We start from the raw sequence: 22931 nt of genomic DNA, 5'->3' as shown, positions 1-22931 counted from the left end.
TCGCCCCTATTGGGAGGGAGCGGGGGGGAAGGAGGACTGACCAAAAGCTGAAGCCAGTTTTACGAGGTAGGGGTTATAAAACTGTAAGCGAATTCAGTTTATTTGAAAGCCTGTGCGGCCTTCCAGTTTAAGCACCCTCCGCAGTCGCTTTCCTCAACAGACAAATTGGAGAATCTTCACTTGACGTGACCTTTTAATAGGACAAGCTATTGCATGGTTTCCCCCAGTATATTATAACCCTGTTGGGCCACCACGCTTTACCTGCCCTCTCCCAACAGGTTGAAAATCATTTGTTTATTTTAAATATGGATATTCTTACACCAGTAACAGTGACAGTTAAGACGGATTAAGCTAGGTTTATAGTTGACTCACCCATTGCGCCGTCCCTGCATCTCCCCATTGGCTTCAAACACTATTATTTCCATATTACGATGCCTGCTCATGCACTTCCAGATTTTGTAACTTTTAACATTTTTCCACACAAAAACTGCCCTATTACCTCTTAGCAGGTTTTCTGGGGAAAACCCAGTATTGTGATAACTGTAAAAGTGAAAAGAAGAACTATTTATTGCTACTCTTTTTGGTAACTGTGTCGTTGTGACTGCACAACATAGAAGTGATGGGCCACGTTCACTGTGTAGCCCGAAGTGACCCAAATCTGGCTTTTTTTGCCTTTATGTTCCCTGTATCTGATTTTTTTCATGACAGTTTGAACAACACAGATCCAATTTTGACCAGAATATTTGGTCCTATATCTGGTACCTATCTGATCTTTTCAAATGTGACCTGAGTCTGTACGGCCAAGTCGCTTTCATCCGACCTGAACGTCATTGGTACTCCACCAACGTCACTATTCTGCATCCTGAAACGCGAAGCGAGAAGAAAAACAACTATGGTGGACGGTGATGATATGCTGCACAGCAACTTTAAAATGAAAAGATGCGCTCCACCCTTACCATCCATGCTCACTTCTGCAAACTCTGAGCATGTCGCATTGTGTGACGTTACTGCGTCCTCTGCTGCGCATGTGGTTGTTTGTGGTTCACACAGAAGCTCAAATAAAAATCACGTATATTTGGAGATGAGAACGACCAAGCACAAAAAAAGTGGAGAAAATTTCTAAAGTTAATAATCCTGACAATAAAGACAGTTTTAGGTGGATTTAAACATCATTATTTGGAATTTATTGTTGTAACAATAAATGCAAATCTTAAGATAAGAAATTTATCACAATAAATGATAAAAGATGTACTTTTGTGCACCACACTGAGCTACCAGAAGGCAGAATTTAATATTAGGACTAAACACTAATATTAATGTTTAGTCCTAATAAACACTGCACAAGTAACAGATCCACCCAGAGGACATTTCACTCATCCTCCCTCATAAACTGTCCGACTACATGACAGTCTGGTGGCTGCACGTTAGGAGGACATGGCAACATCGCAACATGGCCTCCAGTCGGATCTAAATAGTAACGTCTACATTAATCACTCTTACAAAACTCAATATAAAAACAGCCCGCAATGTAAAATAGACTGACTACGATCAATGGAAAGCTAATAAAACTCTGAAAGTCATACCCTCTGTGAGACTGTGTGCTTGGCTGCTGCCAAATCATCGCGCTACACTGCATTTCATCAGTCGTCCCGCTTGCTGCGCCGCAGTTCAGGGACCATTTTCACCAACGGCATAAAGATCAAGCTGGACAGTCCGTTCTCATCAGGAAGACTCCGCACTGCTGGAAGTGTCCGAGCCGGCCAAAAGCCTTAAGTGTGGGATACATAAGACCAGGCGTGGACTGGGCCTGTCGCCAAAGGATGACTAGGACTAAAAATTAAAGGGGTTTTATGGTATTTGAGAAAAAAAAATATCTATATATATGTAATGAAATGGTAAGCTGACTTAAAAGTTGCAGTATGTAACTTTTAAGACTTTAACATATTTGTTAAAACTGTCACCATGTTGTGACAGTACAGTATGAGACATACAATCAGGCTCCTCTGCCTTCTCTCTGAGGTTTTATAGACATCTGCAGAAATACACCAGAAACATCCAATCAGAGTCAGGAGGATGGCCTTAGCGATGTTAATCACCCTCATCTACGCACTGCTCACACCCTGCTCCTTGCTCTCTGCTATGCTACAGCTGGTTCACCACAACAGAGACTGTCCTGAATGCTAAAGCAAGTTAGCATGGCCACCGATTATGGTGGATAAATGGTTTTTCTGGAATGTTTCTATGCTTTTAGCACATTGAACAACACATAATATATTTTTGTACAGCTACCTACTGCTTCGTTAATTTTGCTATACGCTACAGTATTGTATGGCAGATTGATTTTGTGTTTTTTAATAAACAATGGTTGGTTTAAAAGCATATAGTTTTGATTTTCTTGCGTACTGTGTAACATCTCTTCTCATCACTCTGGCACTAGTTGGTGCCATCACTCTGGCACCAACTAGTGCCAGAGTGATGGCACCAACTAGGTGGTTCACTTGGATTCACTTGGATTCCTCCGATAGAATTTCAACCAGGCCATTCGGCGAACAGAAGGAGAAGTTTTAAGCGATGAAGTCAGTTTTCTGCACTGTTTTATAATTGTACGCTAGCTCTTGATACCTACCCAATTTTAGCAATGACAGTGGAAGAAGTGAAGGAAGCCGTTCAGCCCATGTTGGCCACTCTTCACAATATCGAATTAGCATCAGCAGCCGCCTCGTTCAGCTTGGAACTTCTCTCTTCATAGTGGAGGATGGCTGGTTACAGTTCAAGAACTTTCCGGTAAGCTTCATAGCGTCAAACAGGCGGACTGCATACATCAAGGGCAATTGTTATCAATTGGGTAAAATTTTAAACTTTCACGTCTGCAGCAAGCCATCGTTTCCCAATAGCTGAGAGCCCAGACCCTCCATACGAAGCGAAGCATAGAACAAGGGCCTGGCTTTCACCAGTCTAGTGTTTTACATCACTTGACCAAACAGGGAGGTGGAAAAGAATAACACTGGATGTGTGAGGTTAACAGCACACGCCAACAGAGTCATTGGATCAAGCACAACGCCCACATGTAGACAGACACACACAACGTCCTGGTATGTGGAGTCAAACCTCTCGGGGGGGGGGAAATAAGGGGAGCAGGCTGCTCCACACTAAGTAGGGCTTAGTGGGTCAAAAGTTTAAGAAGTGCAATTACCTGAAGGACCTCGGCTGACCCTAAAATTTTTCACCTTCTGTTCTTTTTAGTACGCGTGCACACACACACACATACACACACACACCTTCGACAGAGGCGATTTACGGCCAGCAGCGGGAGGGAGTGAAAACTTATACACCACCAACAGGCTCCTGGAGAAAGAGACAAAGAGACCCACGTAAGCAGAGTTTGTGTTTTAAGTAGACTTTCAGGCATTGTAAATGATCACCACAGCGGGCAGTGTCATATTAAATGGCCATAACTCACCTGGACAAAATCTGACAGCTCCTGCTCAGCTTACTCAGCTTGGGTCCACACTAGAGGTGGTGACAGCGAGTAAATGGCTTCAGATGCTGTATCATAATATCGCATTAAGAAAATGTCCAGAGAAGCCAAATGTGAATCCCATCTGTGGAGACGGGAGGAGGGTGGGGTGAGAGGTAGAGAGCGGCGGAAAAAGCCAGAGGATATATCGAGCAAAATGCTCGTGACCCTCTGAGATGACGAACCGCTAGGAAAGCAGCTTTCTGACAACTTGTAAAAACACTTTCAGGTACTATAGCGGTAGTCGGTAATTGGACAGCAATAAAAAAAGACGTAAAGTTAGTGCTCTGTGACAGCTGTGGAAAGGTTGCTTGCTTTTTTACGGATTATAATAAACTCCCCTGCTTCCTGAATTGTTCAAATGCCGTCTAGCGATACGTCGCCTAGCGTTTCGCACCGTACCCAGAGGCTCCGATGGTTTGGGCCCGCCGGTCAAATTGACTCATCAGGGGCTGAGTCAGTGGCTTTTGTGAGGGATGTCCGAGCCGCGGCGGAGCCCCACCTTGGCTGCAGGCGGCCTGATCCTGCTGCCACCAGGAGCAGACGAGTTGGGAATGGGTCTGACATGACGTGGGTCATCTTCTCATCAGAGCGAGATTAGCAGGGCAGGGTCAGCCCACAGCTCAATCACACCGGAGGTAAACATTTTAAAGTGTTCAGGCATGCCTGTGGAACATTGGCCCTTTTGTACTTGCTCAAGTAGAGAATTAAAAAGAATAAAATTTATATCTCTAATATAAGGAGACACCTTAAATGAACAAAAGCTAATGAGAGCAGCAATAAGAATTCACAATTTGAAAAAGCAAAATCTTTCTTACCAAAGTATTTTCTGTCATTCAAAGCTGTTTTCACTTGGTAACAACTGGTAAACAAAGCATAAGTGATTATTCCCTCGAGTGAATGCGTATGCTTTGTAAGGTAGAAATATAAAAATTCTTCTTTTTTTTTTTTTGCTCTTAAATAAATTTTTGTGTGTGCTCGAAATGTTGAATTTAGTCACATTCAGTGATCTGTTCCACTTTCGGTGAACTGGATCACCGGAAGTGGAACAGAGAACGCAGTTTTAGAGTTACTGAATGTTTCTTTAATTTGTGGAAACAAAACTTCCAACGCTGTGAAATCACTCACCGATTTGTAGACCCCTCATTTGATTGGTTGTGCTTGGTTCTCATGACCTCGAGTTTCCTGTATCATCTCTGTCTCACCGATTGCTGCCTTGCATTAACCCTTGACAGTCTGACACTGGCAACATATGCTTATTACAACAGCAGATTGATCACAGATGCTATATAACGATAATGTTAAAGTTTCATCCCTAATAGCTGCATGTTATTGTTCACATCCAGAAATTTCACGCATGCACACAATGCTGGAGGGCAGAAAGGCGACTCTTTTACTTTGCCATCCACAGTCACACTGCAGCGGTAGAACAGTTTGGTAACAAAATGAAACATGGAGCTCTAGGTATTATTGATTTAGCGCAGTGTGCCACAGCAAAGGGAAAATAATGCAGAAAAACAGTTGAAGAACAACTCAACGCTCTCTGTGTCGTTAATGCTGCACCCAGCCCCTTTGCCGTAGCAACTAACTGACAACAGTTTCACTACAGCATCAGTATTGCACACAAAAAACCACGCAAATATTCCCCACACAAAAAAACAGAACATTCAGTCCGTTCCAGTTTTATTTTGTTAGCCTTGACGTCAATTTTGCTATTATTAATAAGCAGTCATTAATTAGATAATTGAAACACCTGTTCTGCTGACGATCTGTCAGAGAGCTGAGTGTGGGTCGCCTTATTTTGTTAACTGAGCTGAAAAACTGAATTCTGCAACACATCTACATGTTAAGGTTGTCAAAGTCAAGCTAGCATAACTAACCTACTTCCCTCTCCGTCGCCATTTTACTTTAATTAAAACGTTTTTCTGACCTGTGAAATATGATTCCCTTGGACATTGTTATCCAGTTATTGGAGTGCTGACAATAGCAAAGCACCGAGTCCTTATTTCTTTTATATTTCATGAGTACATTTGAAATTTAGTGCGTTATATTGACAATTTGACAGATAAAACCGGTGGTAGTCATCGTTGCTAAGCAGTTTTTACCCCCCAGCGGGGAAATGGAGGAAAGGATTTTGTCATTGAATAATAATTGGGACATGCTTAGTCTTGTTTTTCTAACCTCCTGTAGCAGCTAGCTGTGCTGCTGTATTGAATAACATCAGATTCAGTTTTGTCTGTTTCAGACCTCATAATAGTTCTCCTCTATTGTTTTTGTACTTGTGAGATACAATGAGGTACTTTGCTCTTAAAAGTAGGTGTAGCCTCTCCGCTTATCTTATGCTGATAGTTAATTTTTCCGACACTTGTTCTAAAATCTGAACCCTTTGTATTAGCTGTAACTGAGCTTTACTGAGGGCATTTCGGCCACTCCATACCATGGCAGTCTTTAGTAATTATTGCAGACATCAGACGGGATGATCATTTTGTTCAGAGGTTTGGAGCACACAGCTTCAGACTTTTTGGACTCCTCTTAAACTAGATGTAGAAAGAAAATCCTTCCTTTGACATTGTTTTTTTGAAGAGCAATTGTTTGCTTGTCTGTTTGTTGACGACCTTAAGATTTTCTTTCCTACTTAAGATTGAGACTAAAGTCTATAACGAACACTGAAGGAATCACAATGAACTTTTAAAAACAATATTGTTATATTTCATATTTAATTCCAGCCCCTAAATTACTCAAGACGGTACAAATAAATTGAAGATGACATGAAACCCCAATGAAAGGCCGCATTTCCATAATCTCTGCAATGAAATTAGAGTCAAAGTCAATACATAAAGAATTTTTCCAAATTAGTCATTTTCATACCGTCTGAACATTGTCTGATTTGAGGTTGTAAATATATTTCTCTGTCACTTTCCATCAGTGCTGAAGAGTCTGCTTCAAAGCTCCTTTTCTCCCAGTGACTGTGAGATGTAGACTGACTGACAGACTTTCAGTCTTCATTTCGAAGATAGATTTTCAGCTTTATTTTAAGCTACATGAAAATATGGATGTGGGCTATAATTTTGGAGATTTATTTGGACCGGTGTGCAACAGGAAAAAAAAAGCGCCCTTGCCTCGAAAATAGTCTCCGCTGGGAGCCAAACATCTGACAAAAATAGTCCCACAGCTGTAATTTACAGCTGGTGTAGAATAACTTTCTGTGTTCTTGACCAGGTAAAGCGATGTCTGCCAAAGACAACTCGCGTTTGATGAGTGTACCAGGTCTGGTAATAAGAGTTCAGGGGGAAACACGAGGCAGCGCAAAACGCTGAGAATACACGGATAATGTCAAGCGCAGGTACCGAACAGAAACGGCGCTTCTCGGATGGCGAGGAGACAGACATAATGGTTTAAACACTCGTTTAAACGCATCCAGAGAGAGCCGCGTCCATCGTGCCGCATGTTAAAGGACAGCAGCACCCCTGGGTGGAGGTTCAAAGATAAACTAAGAGATGAAAAGGAGAAAGAGAAAGATTTTGGAGGCAAAACATCGCGAGAGCCACTCAGGGTTTTCCCGTGTGTACCCAACGCCCTCGGTGCCAATGCCCATAGGCATAGAGGAATCGCCGGAATGAGGGAGAGGAGCCAGAAACAGTCAGCTGAGTGAAGACCCCCTTCGTCTCTATAGGAGAGCCGTTACAGAGAAGAGCGGCCTCCGCAGAGAAACACTCCACAAGCGGCTCCTTTCCAGCAGCTGAGTTGTGATGGTTGCGACGTTTTCATTACTAATTTGCGCAAATTTTTATTGCGGTGCGGTGAGGTGAGAGGTTGGAGAAGGAGTTGGCAGCGGTGGTTCGCCAACCCAAATCAGCAGAAGGCACGGTTCCACACATTCACCTTATTTCACTTTGTCCATGTAAAACCAGATCTCCACGGTGCTGGACTTACATTCTCCTCTCATAAATGAGAAAAGTAACAAAAGTTTAACCACTCTGTACCTCAACATGACCGATGTTTATCCTCTGTAAAACATGGAAACGACGAGTTCTTACTCTGTGCAGGATTACATAGGCGCCCCCTTGTGGTCAAACCTACTCAACTCCAGGAACCAAGCAGTAAAATGACTGTTACAATATTCTGCTAATACTGAAAAAACAAAAACATAATTTCGCTATTGCGTTGTTTCCATTGAATAAGAAGCGCAAAATTGAAATGACACGTGAATAAGCCAGCCAGCATGCCTAGGTGGGCCCCATGTGGGGAAAAGGAGGGCTGATATATGGGTCCCATATGGGTATGTCCACGGGTTCCACGATGGCCCCACATGGGTTTGCCCATGTAGGGCCACAGCCCACATGGGCGCTACATGGGCCCTAAATGGACAAACCCATGTGGGCCATCACCATATAGGGCCCATGTAGGGCCCATGTGGGCTCTAGCCCTACATGGGCAAACCCATGTGGGGCCATCGTGGAACCCGTGGACAAACCCATATGGGACCCATATGGTCTGCCCTCCTTTTCCGCATATAAGTCATAGTGCTAGCGCTCACCAGCTATCGGCTATAAGAGGAGGCGTCAGGGTCTTGTTCAGGCTCTTTAGACTGGACTGTTTTGGGGAAATGGCCAGTGTCTTTACAGAAGTGTTATGGATTCAACACGTTCAACTTTTTATGAACTGAGTGATGCAGTGAGAGCTCTGGTGGAGCCAGCTGCACACTGTCCGAAAAACAAGACAAACCATTACCTACCACTTCCTGTCTTCTTCTTCGTCTTTGTCACCAGTAGTAGTAACATCCGGCTGTTGATCACGTGACTTGTGTGATGCGGAATAAGTGTTTCCGCTGCAGTTTTTGAAATATGTGTATTTTGATACGGCCACAAAAACCACCTCATCCCAGCATAGATTTTTTTTTTGTATTGAAAAACGTGTTTTCTGGTAAGTGAATTTATTTTCATAATTTCAATTAGCCCAATTCTATGGTTAATGGGAATGCAGCTGACATGGCAAAGGTTATTCTCCACATTGTGATGCAGAGGAACACTATAAATTCCACATCCTTGATTCCCATAAACATGCACTGTTTAGAATGGAAAACACACATTCCATAAAAATATTGCATCATTTAGTAATTCTCATTTCCCGGTGTTATTAGCCAGTACTTTTAAGTTTGCTAGCAAGGAAGGAAGGAATGCAATAGTAGATTTAGACTTGCTGCTGTTTGCTTTTCCTGGTCTGGTGTGACTCCAAAGTTCCCTGCAAACTCAAATATTTGTTAATTGCAAATGTAAACCGAAAGAAGTTGGACTAAATCACGGAATTAAAAACATATTTCCTGTAAACTGGAAAACCAAAACCTGCTGCTTTGGAGGATCAATTTTGGGGGAAAAAAACAACATCTGATCGCAGGTGCTCTGTGATGCATGTGTTTCCGTGTCCTTCCAGGTTCAAGACTTGTTGTCAGGAGAGAAGGACGGCACGCTGCCAGCAAACAGAAACTTTCCCCCTTCTTGTTTTCACATATCTGTTTAGACTTCATATATTAGCCATGACTCCATCAGACTTGCATTGAGCACCGTCGCCCACGTTAGCACATACACACGTGTGTGTGTGTGTGTGTGTGTGTGTGTGTGTGTGTGTGAGTGTGTGAGTGTGCGCGCGCGATATTCTCAGATCCTCTCCACTCCAGAGACATGTTTGAGTTTCCTGCATATCAGTTTTTACAGTGAAGCAATCCTCACCAGAGCGGCAGTAAAGTGGAACAAGGACGAGGCAGGAAGAGCAGATTCCGTGCGGCACGCCTCCATGTTGAAGCTTGTGTTGAGCAGACGCAGGGAGACAACAGGAAGCAGTCACAAATCACGTCAACACATTGCATGCTTAGAGGAGGGGGCTGGATCCGTGCTTGTGCTTCAAACTTTGGTTGCACATGTTAGTCACAATGGCTGAGTTCGGAAAACAAGTTTTTGATTAAAACCTGGACTGGTTAGCAGTAATCGGACACATATTCTAGTATGTTACCTTTTAATAAGCCAAAAAAAGAAGGATACAGTGGCTTTTTCAGAGTATTAGAAAATTTTAACAGCAGTGTTCTTATTGCTGCAGATGGTGAAAAAGCTTGTAAAAGTTTTAGACTTGTACAGGTTTACACAGCTGCATTTCCATTACTCATGGAATCGAGCAAATTGAAATTGTGATGATAAATTTGCTTTATGGAAACACACCGATTTCCAAAAAACTTTTTTGATAAAGTTTTTACACTTAGATGAGGTTGGTTTTTCAGCCCTTTCAAATTGGATGTGTTTCGCAAAACTGCAATGGAAACACTGTTTTATTCATTCCACAGTAGCAACAGCTGGATGTTACTACTGCCAAAAACGAAGAAGATGTCAGGAAATAATAGGAAGATGATGGGTTTTTTTCAGACAATGTCAGCTGGCTCCATCAGAGCTTTGACAGCATTGCACAGTTTATAAAAAATTGTGTGACATAGCAGTGTGTTGAATCTGTAGCTCGTCTGTAAAATCACTCATTACAATTCCCCCGAAACGCCGCATTCATGGCCGCTCCCAAGAATAAAGAGTTGACAGGAAGTGGTAATAGGATGATAGTGTGGCATGATTTTTAATGATGTGAACAAGCTTATTCACTTGTGATTTTAATTTCATTTCCTATTTAATCGTAACACCAACATTCTGCGAAACTCTGTTTTTTCAATGAGCAAAATATCGACAAAGATTTGTGTACATGTTAATGGAAACAGCTAATTTTGCTCTGCTCCTAGTCATATTCAAGTATAGAAAAACTTCCTCCGTTTTGTGTCTGCCGACAGCTTTAAACAGCAGTTATTGGCTTAGATCCAATCCCTACTAAACTGTTTAAAAGTGTCATAATTACTTGGTGGATCAATTTACAGAAGACCCTGTTAACTTCTGTAAACCTAATTTGTCTTCCCAGGGCAGAATAGTTGAAAATGTTCCATTTCTCTGCCTTTTTTATTGACTGGGACCAGAGTACATGACAAAGTTTATTTTCTGACAAAAGTACAGCGGACACCCTGTATATTTGCAGCTTAGTATTTGCAGATTCACCTATTGGTGTTTTTTTTTTGTTTGTTTTTGTTTTTTTGTGGCTCATAACTCCAAATTATTCAAAATTCACTTTGTAGAGCATATCTAAATTATTCAAAAGAAAATGCAGATTAGATAGCTGAAAATTGGCTAGCATTCCAGATTCCATTAGCGCCGTTTGTTTCCCTTGTCGCTGATTGTACCACCAAGAGCGAAGATAAGGAAGACCGTGGTTATGTCCCTTTTCCTTTGCTCTTTATTCTTGGGGCTCTACTTTGCTCTAACCGCTTTGTAAGCATTTCCATTAACCAAAACATGCTAGCTTTAGCCTAGCAAATTGCACGAAGACATCGTCAGCAGGAGCAAGAAGTCTTCATGGAAGCTGTAGCTATATGTGACAGGTCAGAAATGATGAGGACATATTCCTATTTTAGATGACACGTCACCACATTTTGTTCACGTTTTGAGCTGAATTGCAGCAGCAGATTGAAACCGACCTGCAGAAACTCAAGATATGAGAAAATAAACAGGAAGTGCGGACCGCAGTAGCCGTGAATGATGAAATGTATTTAACTGCACTTCAAAAGTTTTCAAGAATACACATGGCACTGCTTTTATTAAGTTGAATAAAGTATTGGGCTGTGACTCAGTATTGGCCGGTTTCCATCCTTAAATGACTGTGTGGTTTGGCTCATCCACAGGACGGGACAGGCCAGACTGCACAGAACAACCAGAGGATCATCAGAGCTGACCTTCCCTCTGTCCTCGACTTGAACAGATCTAATAATAATAGCTTTTATTCATAATGCCCTCTATATCTTGAGATCTCCAGTGGGTAAAAACTATGGTAAGGAAATGGTTAAGTAACATCTCGGAAGACTTCACAATATTGGACACAAAATGTTCAGACCTCCACCTTCAGGTGGCGCTATAGAGCGCTATTTGCAAAAAGCAGCCGTCATAGTCTATATGTATACATACATATTTATATATAAATACATATGACATTGAACATCTTAAGCTGTAACCTGTATTTCACTTTTAGAGCTTTTGCAGGCGTCATTTGCTCATTTTGAATCTGATAAAATCAACTGTGCCCATGGCGTTCCACATGGCTCAATGCTTGATGCTCTTCAGTTTGATTCCGGTACCTCACTGCTGTCATTAGACAACACAACATACAGAAAGTCACCACCTCTTTGCTGATGATATAAAGTGAAACCTTTCAGTTTCCTCCATCAAACTTAGCCTTTTGAATAATGTCTTTTCTTGCTTCACCGATGTTAAATGCTGTCTGTGTAGAATTTCTTGAATGCCAAATAAATACATGATTAATTCTCTTGGAAGATGCCAATGGGCAGTAAAATTAAATGAAACCTTTCACTATTTTTGCTGAATCTTGTGAACATGTCAAAAAGTTTGATTTTGAATCTATGCTAATGTTTAGTTTTGGGGCTTAATGTTTGAATGACCTGGGTTTTTTTTTTTTTACAGGTTCTATAACAATTCAAATCTAGTCTCAAGCTAAAAAAACCCAAATATTTTATCCCTTCCATGTCCAGATCTTCGCATTAGCTTCCAGTTATCCAAAGAACTGATTTTCAAGCCGTTTTTGTTCCTAAGCTAATAGCAAGACCTCCAGTAATTTGCCTTTGGGGAATATTTGGGCTCATAATTTAATCCTAATTGTTTTTCTAATGGATTTTACAGTGAGAACAGAGGAAGTTTCATTACAGATTGATGAAATCCTCCTCATTTAATTACCACTAAATCTGAAGTTGAGCAAAACATCTGGTCTAATCCTGAAAGATGCTCTGTCATATGATGTGATCGGATTTCAAAGACGGACGATGACGACAGGGCTCATTCAGCGTGCTGTTGCTGTGCTGCAGAGCTCCACTGGGGCAGAGACGGTTTGCAAAGAGAAAGCAAACTTGACGGGAGGAGCAGGAATGAACGCTGGCAGGGGGAAAGGAGGGTGGTGGGTTGGCATTGGGAGAAATTCCTCCCTCATTCACAGCATGCTTAAAAGAAAAAAAGAAAGGAGAAAGAAGCTCAGCTATGCATTTGGGAAGCTCCCTGACCACATCACTGTCAACTATTGTAATTCGCCGACTAATACTGCAGCATGTGTGGCAGCAGACTGAGAGCAACCGATAAGACCCTGGCTGATGTAATGCCCTAGAAGCAGGCCAGGGGATTGGCCGGTTGATTACCTAAAGTTTGCTGTGATCTGCACCACAGGCTCTGATTACAGTGGCGCCTCAACCAGGAACAACCTGTGTCTGTTTATATATTTACCCCCCTCCACCCCCACACACGCACAGAAAGCAATCCGAGGAGTTCACTCAGCGTTCCCAAACTTTTTAAGAATGGGTGGAAAGTTTGTGCCACTTAGAGGTATCACTCAACTCTTCAGTCTTCCTGTGATTTGTGGACTTAGAGAAGGCTTATCCATTTGGAGTACCTCTGTGCTGGCAGGTCTCAATGCACTCAGAGCCAGAGCTGCACTGGCGTGCTCTGCATTGATTTGAGGCTTTTGAATGAAGGGATTGGATGAGACTTGAAGGTGTACACGGGGGTACGAGGGCATCTGGCAGAGCCAAAAGTAGATTATATCAATTTAGTGATGTGAAAACGTCTCGCCAACAAAGACAGAACGAGCCACGCATTGCAGGTGCAGTCCAAGTGTCTCCAAGGATATAAAGTATAGAGGTTAGCAAAAGTTTTCACATCCTTTTCTTTAACACTTTGTCATGTTACAACTGCAGATAATTAAAGGTGATCTTGTTTTAATTGCCAGAACTTTTAGACATATGTGTGTGTGGCATTGAATAAAGACTGGATGATGTCTCAGTGAATGTGCCATCACCACAGCAAAACATTACCATCACAGATATCAAAACTCTTCTGTTTACATTCAAGGTCAACCACAACCTCTCCCCTCATTACTCATTTGATCTCAAATTCAATTCAAAAGTCCTTTATTGATCCCAAAGGGACATTGCATGTTGTTGTAGCTCAAGTCATTCAAGATTCCTCAGAGTTGTTGTAACGATAATTAATGGCTGTGGTCAAAGACACTGAAGACTGTTTTTCTATGATAGTCTTATTGAGAGGATGCTCAGGGTTGTCCGTCACTTTCGTGATTTTATGTAAAATCCTTCTTTGTATCGTCATATCCAGAGGTCCCCAGAATAGAAACGGCCTTCTTCATCAGGTTGTTGAGCCTTTTTAAGTCCTTAGTTTTTATGCTGTATGTGGCTGGCAAAGAGAAATCCAATCCGTAGCCTAAAAACAATCTTGAACATCCCCTTTGTTACCACCAGAACATCAAAAATAAAAAATAAAATAAAATCAATTGTCAGAATATCAACATTCTTCCCCTGTTTGAATTCAGCCTTAAAACCCATCTGATCAAAACTGCCCATTCATTGTGATTCCCTTCTAGATACATACATTTTTACGTTCTTTGTAAAGTGACCTTATAATTTATTAACAAAGCATATCGATGCTTCATAAAGGACCAAAGTCCAGACCTAAATAAAATGGGTAACGTGAGACTTGAGTTGAAAATATCTTTTCTCAGAGGCTCTCCATCTGACTGAGCTTGAGGTATTTTGCAAACCAAAAACATCAGTCTAGAGATGCACAAAGCTGGGTGCGTAATACCTGAAAGGACCTGCAACTGACCTGATTCGGATTTTTACTAATCACTCAAAAGCCATGAATCATTTTCCTTCACATTCTGCACACTTTTGAATCCCCAAAACCAACAAAAGTGACAAAATGTGAAAAAGATCCAGGGGCAGGTTTAAGCAGGTCAAATTTAAGACTCTTTAAGACCTTTTAATGCCAGATTGAATGAAATTTAAGTCCGAAAAAAACTGTAAATATAGAGGGTGAATGGGGGATCTTGCTGGCTCATGTGGGCTGGCAGCAGTAGTGAATCAGTGGCAAAAACAATTTGCCACTGATTTAATCAAGAAAGATAGTTAGCAAGGACATATTAGCAGCAAGTTATTGACTGCACTGAGTCAGAGAACTCAGTGAAGATTTCTGAAGATTTCTGCGCGTGCGCTACAAATTGACAGAAAAGTCTTGCAAGAAAAAACCCCCAAAAACCTAGATACAAGATTAAATAGATCAGCTACGACAAAATGTAAGATTTGTGATTTGCATATTTAAGCCCAACTTACTCTAAAAATAATTTAAGGCCTTACTTCCACATAGATCAATTTAAGGCTAAGGATCGCCGACACTGTGGATTTGAATACTTTGGAAAGTACGCTACATCATTCAGACCAGCTGTTTGAATTTACACCATCACTTGTAAACACACACACACACACACACACGCACACACACACACACACACACACACACACAGGAAAAAAACCCCATCAAAAGCATCTGGTTTCTGAGCAGGTTTCTTCCTTGAAGCACCGATTTTCCAGCTAAGTGGAGTGTGCTGAACCAACGGCCTTTTCCTGCCAGACAGCTAACACACAAAACAACAAACATTCAGTGTTCACACTTCTCCCATCCTCTGTGCCTTAGCAAGATGCACGATGAAAACAGAGGAACTGAATAAGTGACATTCTTTAATCAGCAGACAATGGCTGCTGGTCTGAGAGTCCACTTCCTTCCCTCCAAGCATCTACGTGGAGGCAGCGGCTTCTGCTTCACCTTTGTTGGGCGAAAAGCTGAATATTTCCTTCACGAGGCTGGAGCAGTTGATGTTTTTCAGAGCAGATCGACCACCATCAAACCTGGCGCTGACCTCATACTGGAAAGAACAGGAGCACACGTCACTGACACACACTGGCAAATAAACTGATGGGAGTATTTATAGTTTGTTTGTTCGTCCTTTATGTGCTCCATAAAGCCTCATGAGCTTTATTCAAGCAAAAGAGCTTTGTAATTGTTCATATTTTTTTATCATCTGAAACTTAAAATAAAGCAACAAAAAAAAAAAAACAACGGAGTCCTTCTTGTTTAAATTTGATTGTTGGGACATAAAGTGCCTTGAAAAATGTTCCCACATTTTATATTTTGATACATTGTGGCCAAGAACTTCAATGTTCTTTTTATTGATGGATTTTTAAATGTTTTTACTAATGTGACCTCTGAAGCACCATTTTGGCAATGTACTCTCAGCTGGATTTTGGATGGGAGTTTGACTAGACCATTTGAAAGCATCACTTCTTCTTTATGCATGTTTAGACCTGAATGAACTGTTACCAATGCCTTTCCTTTCCTAAATTCTAGATTTTGGGGCTTCAGACTCCTCTGAAATTTGCTTTGCTTTTGTAATTGGCCATTATTTGTACAGGTTAAATCCCATCGGGAGAATAAATCCTCATTTTCAAGGGACCTAAAACTGCCTAATTTAAACTCTAAACATTCCTTAATATGGAGCCAGTTTTGGTGCCATGTCCACCAAGGAAAAATGCTTTCGCTAATGATAATTACAGTAAATTAATATGTAGTTCTGTACATCAGCAGATATGAACTGATGCATTGTAGGCTTTATACAACTTCACGCCAATAACTCATGTTGTTTCCAAGAAATCGACTATAACTTCAGAATTTTCAAGTACTTCAAATCCTAATAGAATTCAACTCGGATGATTTGGTCCTATGAGTCTCATATAAAGTGCAATGCTTGCAAAACCACCATTCATTTGGAAAAAAAAAATAGAGAAAAAAATATCTTGAGCGCCCCCAAACATTGGAGCCCTGGGTTACTGCCCATTCTATTGTCTGACCCAGGTTCAGTCAAAGAGCACCAAAGAAAATGAACTGCCCAAATATTTCATCTTCCCAAGATGCATTTTCTTTTCGACATGCTCTGTGAAAAAAATTGTGACCAGCTAAATTTTCAGTGAATAATCATTGAAAAATCTGCGGATCCTAATTGGCGACTTGGTGGGGTCTACTCTCCATCTGACCCCACCATATTCACGTTTTAATTCAGGTTTTTTTTTAGGACACCAGATTAAAAAAGAGCTGGGAGAGAGTGACCAGTCTGGGACAGAACATTGCTGGAAACCGTGGCAGAGGGAGGATCGACTGCACCACTAATAACACACACACACACACACACACACACACTCATTCCAACATGCAACGTTTCCCTTTGTTGTCATGCCCCGGCGCACATCTCTCCCGCTCACCTGTTTCTGCTTAGATCTGGCTGCGGCGGAGCATTCCAAATCGACGTTACGCAGGAAGAGCAGCACATGCAAGGAGGAAGAACAAAGGCGCGGCCGTGCTTTCTTCCTCTCTGTCAGTCTGCGCGTCACTCATTCTCAACTTCTGCTCCCAATCAATTGTCCTCTTGTTCACTTGACTGTTCCTTTCCACTCACTTAATTCCGACTTTGGCTCCCTTCTCCTCTGAGTCATCGCAGACGGCGGAGGGAACGGGGGTAGTGCAGATTGATTTTCAATTAGATCTCTTTAAAAATCTGGGCACACGCCCGGCCTCCTTATGGCCGACTCTCGTTTTAAAGTTTCGCTTCGCTCTCGACTTTGTGTGTGAAGAAGTGTCGCCCTTATCGCCTACCTTTAAAATGTCGTCGGTCATCACTGCCGGCGCCGGGTGCTCCAGCCAGTTTAATCCAGCGACAAAGCCGTGGTAGTCGATCCCGCCTCCGTCTGCATACCTGCAGCAGACATGATTAGAAAGCATTTGCATATTCTCCAGTGGTCTCCAGGTGAAGTTTACACCATGATTAGACGGGTTTTCACTATGCCAAAAAATCTGGGCGAAGGAACAGAGCGGGGGCTTACTCTGTTAAGAGGGCTTCCAGCAGGCTCTCGGGGATGGGGAGCATGAAGGCTTTGCAGATGTTCCTCACCTCTTCGGCGGGCAGACGTTCCGATCTAGAGGCGAATCGGCTCATTAGAATAAGTTCTGATTTTAACGTGTGTAAATAATTCAAACCGAATCATCAGAAATGACCAGCGCAGACTGGGGTAAAACGAGACACTTTTTTTTCAAGTTTAGGATCTCTACATCCAGCTGACCGTAGTTTGCTCTTCAACTTATACATCTGTATATGCAGCTCTGGAAAAAGTGCAGAGACCACTGCGCTGAACATTGAAAATCTCATGGATATTCAACCAAATATTGATTTCTGAACTCTTCCCTGTTGTTTCTAGGTGAACATGAACTTGTTTTCTTTGCATTTTTTGAGGTCTGAAAGAACTCCATCTTTTTTTGTCATTTTGACCATTTCTCTCTTTTTTTTGCTTGGAAGTTTGGAGACATGCTGTCACATGTTGTCACAGGAACGATGCCCATTTTACTCAAACATGTACCTACAAAGAGTAAAATCAAGAAAACTAATCGTTTTGAAGTGGTCTCTTATGTTTTCTCCAGAGCTGTATCTCAGGATATTGTGTAGCCATTCAAACAATCAGAACAAGTATAAACAGAAATATTTCAATAATGTAGCATTTCCAAAAACAAAAACAAAAAACGTTGTCTTGTGGCTCTACTTGTGCCACGTTCAGACCGAACGAATTTCGCAAATCAAAAAGTTGAGCTGGTTCCCTACGACCTAAAACCCACGCCTCTCTCACACACACTCCCCTTTTCTCACCCCAATTTCCTAGAAACAAGTGGTGGCTCAACTGATCCCAGTTAGTGCAAATATCTCTAACAGTGTGGCAACAGAAACCTTTTAGATTGTGAAATAAACCAGAGTGACTTGAAGCACAAAGAGATGAATCCGAGATTCAACTGTCCAACCAAAGAAGGTCAATCCGTAGATGAAAGGAAACACGGATGGGTCAGCATGTCGGAGAGCGACGGCAGAACCTCCACGTCTGCCGAGAACTACTGGAATCACTCTCCACACTGAAGGGGAACATCTACAGTGTACCCGCTTTTTCCCCCCTTTTAAAAAAAATAATAAAAAAATCCCTTCTGGAGAGAAGATTTATGATAAAACAATTTACAGATATGTCTACTAGTGGTGAAAACAAAGCTATGAAGCTAAGGGAACCGAAACTGATGTCAGGAGTTAAGCCTGAGTCAAAGTCTGACAGGAGATGAAGAGATCTATAAAAACTTCTAAATCATTTAGACTCACAGCTGTAACCTGAAAAATATGGCTGAGAACAGCCAATAAATACAGAACTGAAAGAAACCCACAGTCACTGCAGTGGATCTGTTGTAGTATGACTGTAAATCACCATGATCACGGATTCATGCACGGAGGACTCTGGAGAAAAACAAACAATATTTAAATGTTTTCAGGAAATCAGAGATAAATATGGCCTATGCAAACATGAATTATTTAAGTATCCATTAGCCAAAGATTATTATAATAATCAGAAAAATCCTCGTCACTCAGTTTGGTGATTCAGTTAATCGATAAAACGTATGAAGGGAAGCCAGAAAGGCTTATGTAGTCATGTTACCACACATTACCAAGCAATGCACACTGACCTAGATATAGAAGAATAAAGTGGAAACTTACTGACACTGCTAAAATATTCAACCATTAGGAAAGTTCAATGTGTCAGAATTACAAACAAAGAGAAAACGGAGCTATTTCACCGAAATGACAAGAGCAATGAGTGGACTAGTCAAGGGTAAGGCGTCTCACTCAAAGAACACAGTACCTGGAACTTAAAGCTGCTTTTCTGGGATTTTTTTTTTTTTTTTTTTGTGACAGCAGGTAGAAAACATGTTGACTACAATAATCTTTTTCTTCAGTTTTAATATTTCTAATAGAGTCATTAACATGAAATGGCAACAACCCCAGTAATCAGAAATCAAAACAAACTTGTCTGTAAATGAAGACGTGTGTAACAACGTGGATCAAGAACTGAACAGACGAAGACAAGGATGCTCATAGAGAAACAGAAAGCCAAGAAACCAGCTGGAGTCTGTCAGGATTCAGAAAGTTGGTGTGCAGAACTCCACTGCTGGAGGAAACGGACTGTGATGCTGCTTTAAATAGATTTGGACAAATCAGAGATGCTCATCTGCGTCATGTATTGTTGTAGTATGGGAAATGAATAATACAACAGGCAGGTGATAAGACAGAGAAGATATTGTAAACAAAAGGCAAAAAAAAAAACAAAAGACTTCTTTCAAGTCCAAATCGAACCTAAAGTCAGTGCGTAAGCGACTCGAGTACGTGCCCCAAACGAGACTCCTCGTCTCTGGAGCGAATGCGCTTCTTTACGGTCTGCACTCCAAACATCTGGGTTAAATCTGAGCCCAGCTTTAACCTGGAGCAGGTTTTGTGTTCAGCATCAGCTGTTGCAGTGATTGGGTCCGATTAGAGTGGAGCGCATCCAGGACATGGAAGAACTCCTGCTTTCCGTCTCCACACACATCCCAGGCTCTCCTCCGCCGTGAGACAGAATACCTTTCCAATAAGGACTGACACAGAGTCACGAAGCCTGCGCTCTCATGATGAGATTGTGTGAAGTATTCAGACTGTGTGTGTGTGTGTGTGTGCGTGTGCGTGTGTGTGTGTTATACAGGCTGCTTGTTGTTTTCCACAGTGATGCAGGATACTCCATTCCTGCCATACTATTTTCATGTCAGGGACGCTGATGAACAATGCGACACTGTGAGAGAGGAGCTGGTTCTACAGAGCCAGCTAACTCTCTTTTAGTGAGAGTTACTGCTGGAAGGTTAAAGGTCACACCATACTACAGAGCATTAGGGCCATACTAAAGACGAATAAAAATAAAATGACCAGAATAAAGTCTCAATATAAAGTCGTACAAGAATAAAATTGAAAAACAAGAATGAAGTTGTAATGTTTTGACAATGAAGTCATAATAGTGCAAAGACAAAAGATTATTCTTGGAGTATGACAATTTATGAGCAAGCCTTGCCTCGTTGCTGACATGTGCTATATAAATGAAATTACCATACCGTTCTCATAAATAAAGTCACAGCATGACTTTATTCTGGTATATTATTTTTTAAATGTTCTTATCGCGGCCCTAATACTCCGTCATACTCTCCATCCTCATGGTTTTGTGCAGAAAAGAAAAGGCCAGGCTAAATGACACATACATGTCATCACCCTGGTCAGTGGAGTCCATCTGCTTCCATTAACCCTCCATTACGTTTCTGGAACTAATCGTCGCCCTGACACACGTGAGGCCGCCAGCTGCGCCTCTGAAGTTTTGTTGCGATGCAAGATCTGCCTCCGTGTCGCTACGGCATTTTTTGGTGTGACACAGTGCGCGTGCTGCCTACTTTTGCCTGTCGCTGTGCACAAATCTGGCTGAAAGGAGATTGTAGTCCTCAAACCGGTTCCTCCTCAGGTAGTGCTGCGCCACAGACAGCATCAGCGTCACGTCCTCTTTAGGCGCCGGGTGCTCCGAGAAGCGCCGGGCCAGCACCAGGACCTCGTGCTCCGTCAGGCCGCAGTTCAGGCCCATCACTAAGTCTCTGCGATGGCACAAACACACACAGGAAGAGAACGTGAGCGTCACAAATCTACAGAAGAAATCTTTTATGAAGGACTACTTTGTTTTCAGAGACTTCAGGATCCATTTCATTTGTTGCTTTGTTGATTTATTTTATTGACATTTAAAACATCTTCCAGTTCCCGTATTGAATGTTGTTTAGAAATTAAAGTTATTTGATCTTTGAGGTATTACAATAGTATTACTTGAAAATTGTCTCAAAGCAAATTTTCAAAATTAGGGCTGGACCATATGGCTGAAAAACATTTCACAATATAAGGATTTCATATTTGTCGATGGATAATTATTGATTAGCGTTTTGTTTTAAGTATTTGGCATACTGCCAAACTGGAAGCGGGACCCAACTGTTTTATCCACAGTTTTCACTCCGTGCCGTTTCTTTATTATTATTTTTAAGCAGTTTTGAGGCACAGAAGCAAAACCTGAAACTGCTGCTGCGCAACAGGTTGTTGCTAGGTAACCAAAGAATGAGTGAGTGAGTTTCTTTTGCCTACATCCCCCAGAATGCTGTGTGATTCTGAATCAGAGGGTGAGATAATATTTCTAGCAATATAGGACAGAAAACGTTACTTTTACGACTGCAACCAACAATTGGTTTAGTATTTTATTATTCTATCAATTTTTAATCAATTAATCATTGTGGAGATTTTTTCGAGTTCACCACTTAAGAGTTTTTTTTAATCCGATATTAGAAATACATTAAAAGATGTAATACGCTGAGAAAAGGTGCAACATTTCTATAGTTGTTATTTTCCACTCACGCAGATGAACGAGAACAATCAACTAAAACTGTTGAAATATAATACAACTATCCCACATTCATTTTAATAAGTGTACCTGAAGGACTCAAAGGAGACGAAGCCACAGTTGACGGGGGTGTTGTGGGACAGGAACGCCCTGACCTCATTCTGTTTGTCCTCGGAAATGGAACGCAGTTTGCTGAAGATGGTGCCGACGTTGGTTATGGGGAACTTAAAAAAAACAGAAACCAAGGTTATTATAGTTAACTACAACTAATGAAATAACTAAAACTGAAATTGAGAAAACATTTTCGTTAATTTAAATAAATAAAAATGGTAAGGAACGGGGGAAAAACTACAACTAACTGGCACTACATCATGTGTTTATAAAACTAACTAAAGCATATTGAAATTCGAAATATGTCCTTTGTTTTAATGTTTATCAATCTATTTATTGGCCTTTCAAACTGATGTGAAATAGATTTTTTTGGTTGAGTCAGTTGTTGGTCAACAATAATTGAAAACATTTGTTCAAAATGGCAACTTCTGGTGAGCACTCATTACCCAACTGATGTAAATATAATAACAAAACTATGCATTTTGAGTCACTCATCTAAAAGTTTACCAAAATATAAGAACAGACTACGACTTTAATAAAAACTAAACTGAACAATACTTAACTAATAATAATAATAATAGTAATAATAATAATAATAAAAACTAGCAACTACGCTCTAAACACTTAAGACTTAGGGTGCGTTTACACTGCAGCCTGAAGTGACCCAATTCCGATTTTTTTTTTTTGACGTAATGTGACCTGTATCTGATCTTTTCATGGCAGTGTGAACAGCACAGGTCGGATACTTTTTCGAATGTGACCCATATCCGATACGTATCCGATTCAAATGTGACCTCACACTGAACGTCACTGATTCTCAACAAATCTCACTATACTGCATCCTGATACGCGCAAGCGGGAAGAAAAACAACAACCATGACGGATTATATGAGGATTAAGTTGTTAATATGCTGCTCCGGCCGGACAACAACTTCAAATGTGTAAGCTAAGCTCCACCGTTAGCCTCCATGTTTACTTCCGCAAACACTGAGCACTTCTTCTTTTTATGGCGGTTGGCAGAACACT

General features: G+C 41.3%; 1 protein-coding gene and 1 long non-coding RNA gene across 2 annotated transcripts in view; one reads left to right on the top strand and one right to left on the bottom strand.

Annotated features, from left to right (window-relative positions):
* LOC107838572 (uncharacterized) overlaps positions 1–11960 on the top strand; it is a 41370-nt gene extending 29410 nt beyond the window's left edge. Inside the window, exon 2 of the long non-coding RNA XR_001664661.1 lies at positions 11274–11960. This is a non-coding gene — a long non-coding RNA (uncharacterized LOC107838572). The remainder of the gene's footprint in view (positions 1–11273) is intronic.
* A 3196-nt stretch (positions 11961–15156) lies between these two features.
* efhc2 (EF-hand domain (C-terminal) containing 2) overlaps positions 15157–22931 on the bottom strand; it is a 17138-nt gene continuing 9363 nt past the window's right edge. Inside the window, exons 10-14 of the mRNA XM_016681401.1 lie at positions 21885–22023; positions 20815–21009; positions 17370–17462; positions 17143–17242; positions 15157–15361 (exon numbers count right to left, since the gene is read on the bottom strand). Of these exons, the coding sequence (XP_016536887.1) occupies positions 15233–15361; positions 17143–17242; positions 17370–17462; positions 20815–21009; positions 21885–22023 (656 nt within the window). The 3' untranslated portion in view covers positions 15157–15232. The remainder of the gene's footprint in view (positions 15362–17142; positions 17243–17369; positions 17463–20814; positions 21010–21884; positions 22024–22931) is intronic.

The sequence above is a fragment of the Poecilia formosa genome, unplaced genomic scaffold (assembly GCF_000485575.1).
Source record: "Poecilia formosa unplaced genomic scaffold, Poecilia_formosa-5.1.2 Scaffold280, whole genome shotgun sequence".
NCBI lineage: Eukaryota > Metazoa > Chordata > Actinopteri > Cyprinodontiformes > Poeciliidae > Poecilia > Poecilia formosa.
This window is presented reverse-complemented; position numbering and strand designations above follow the sequence as displayed.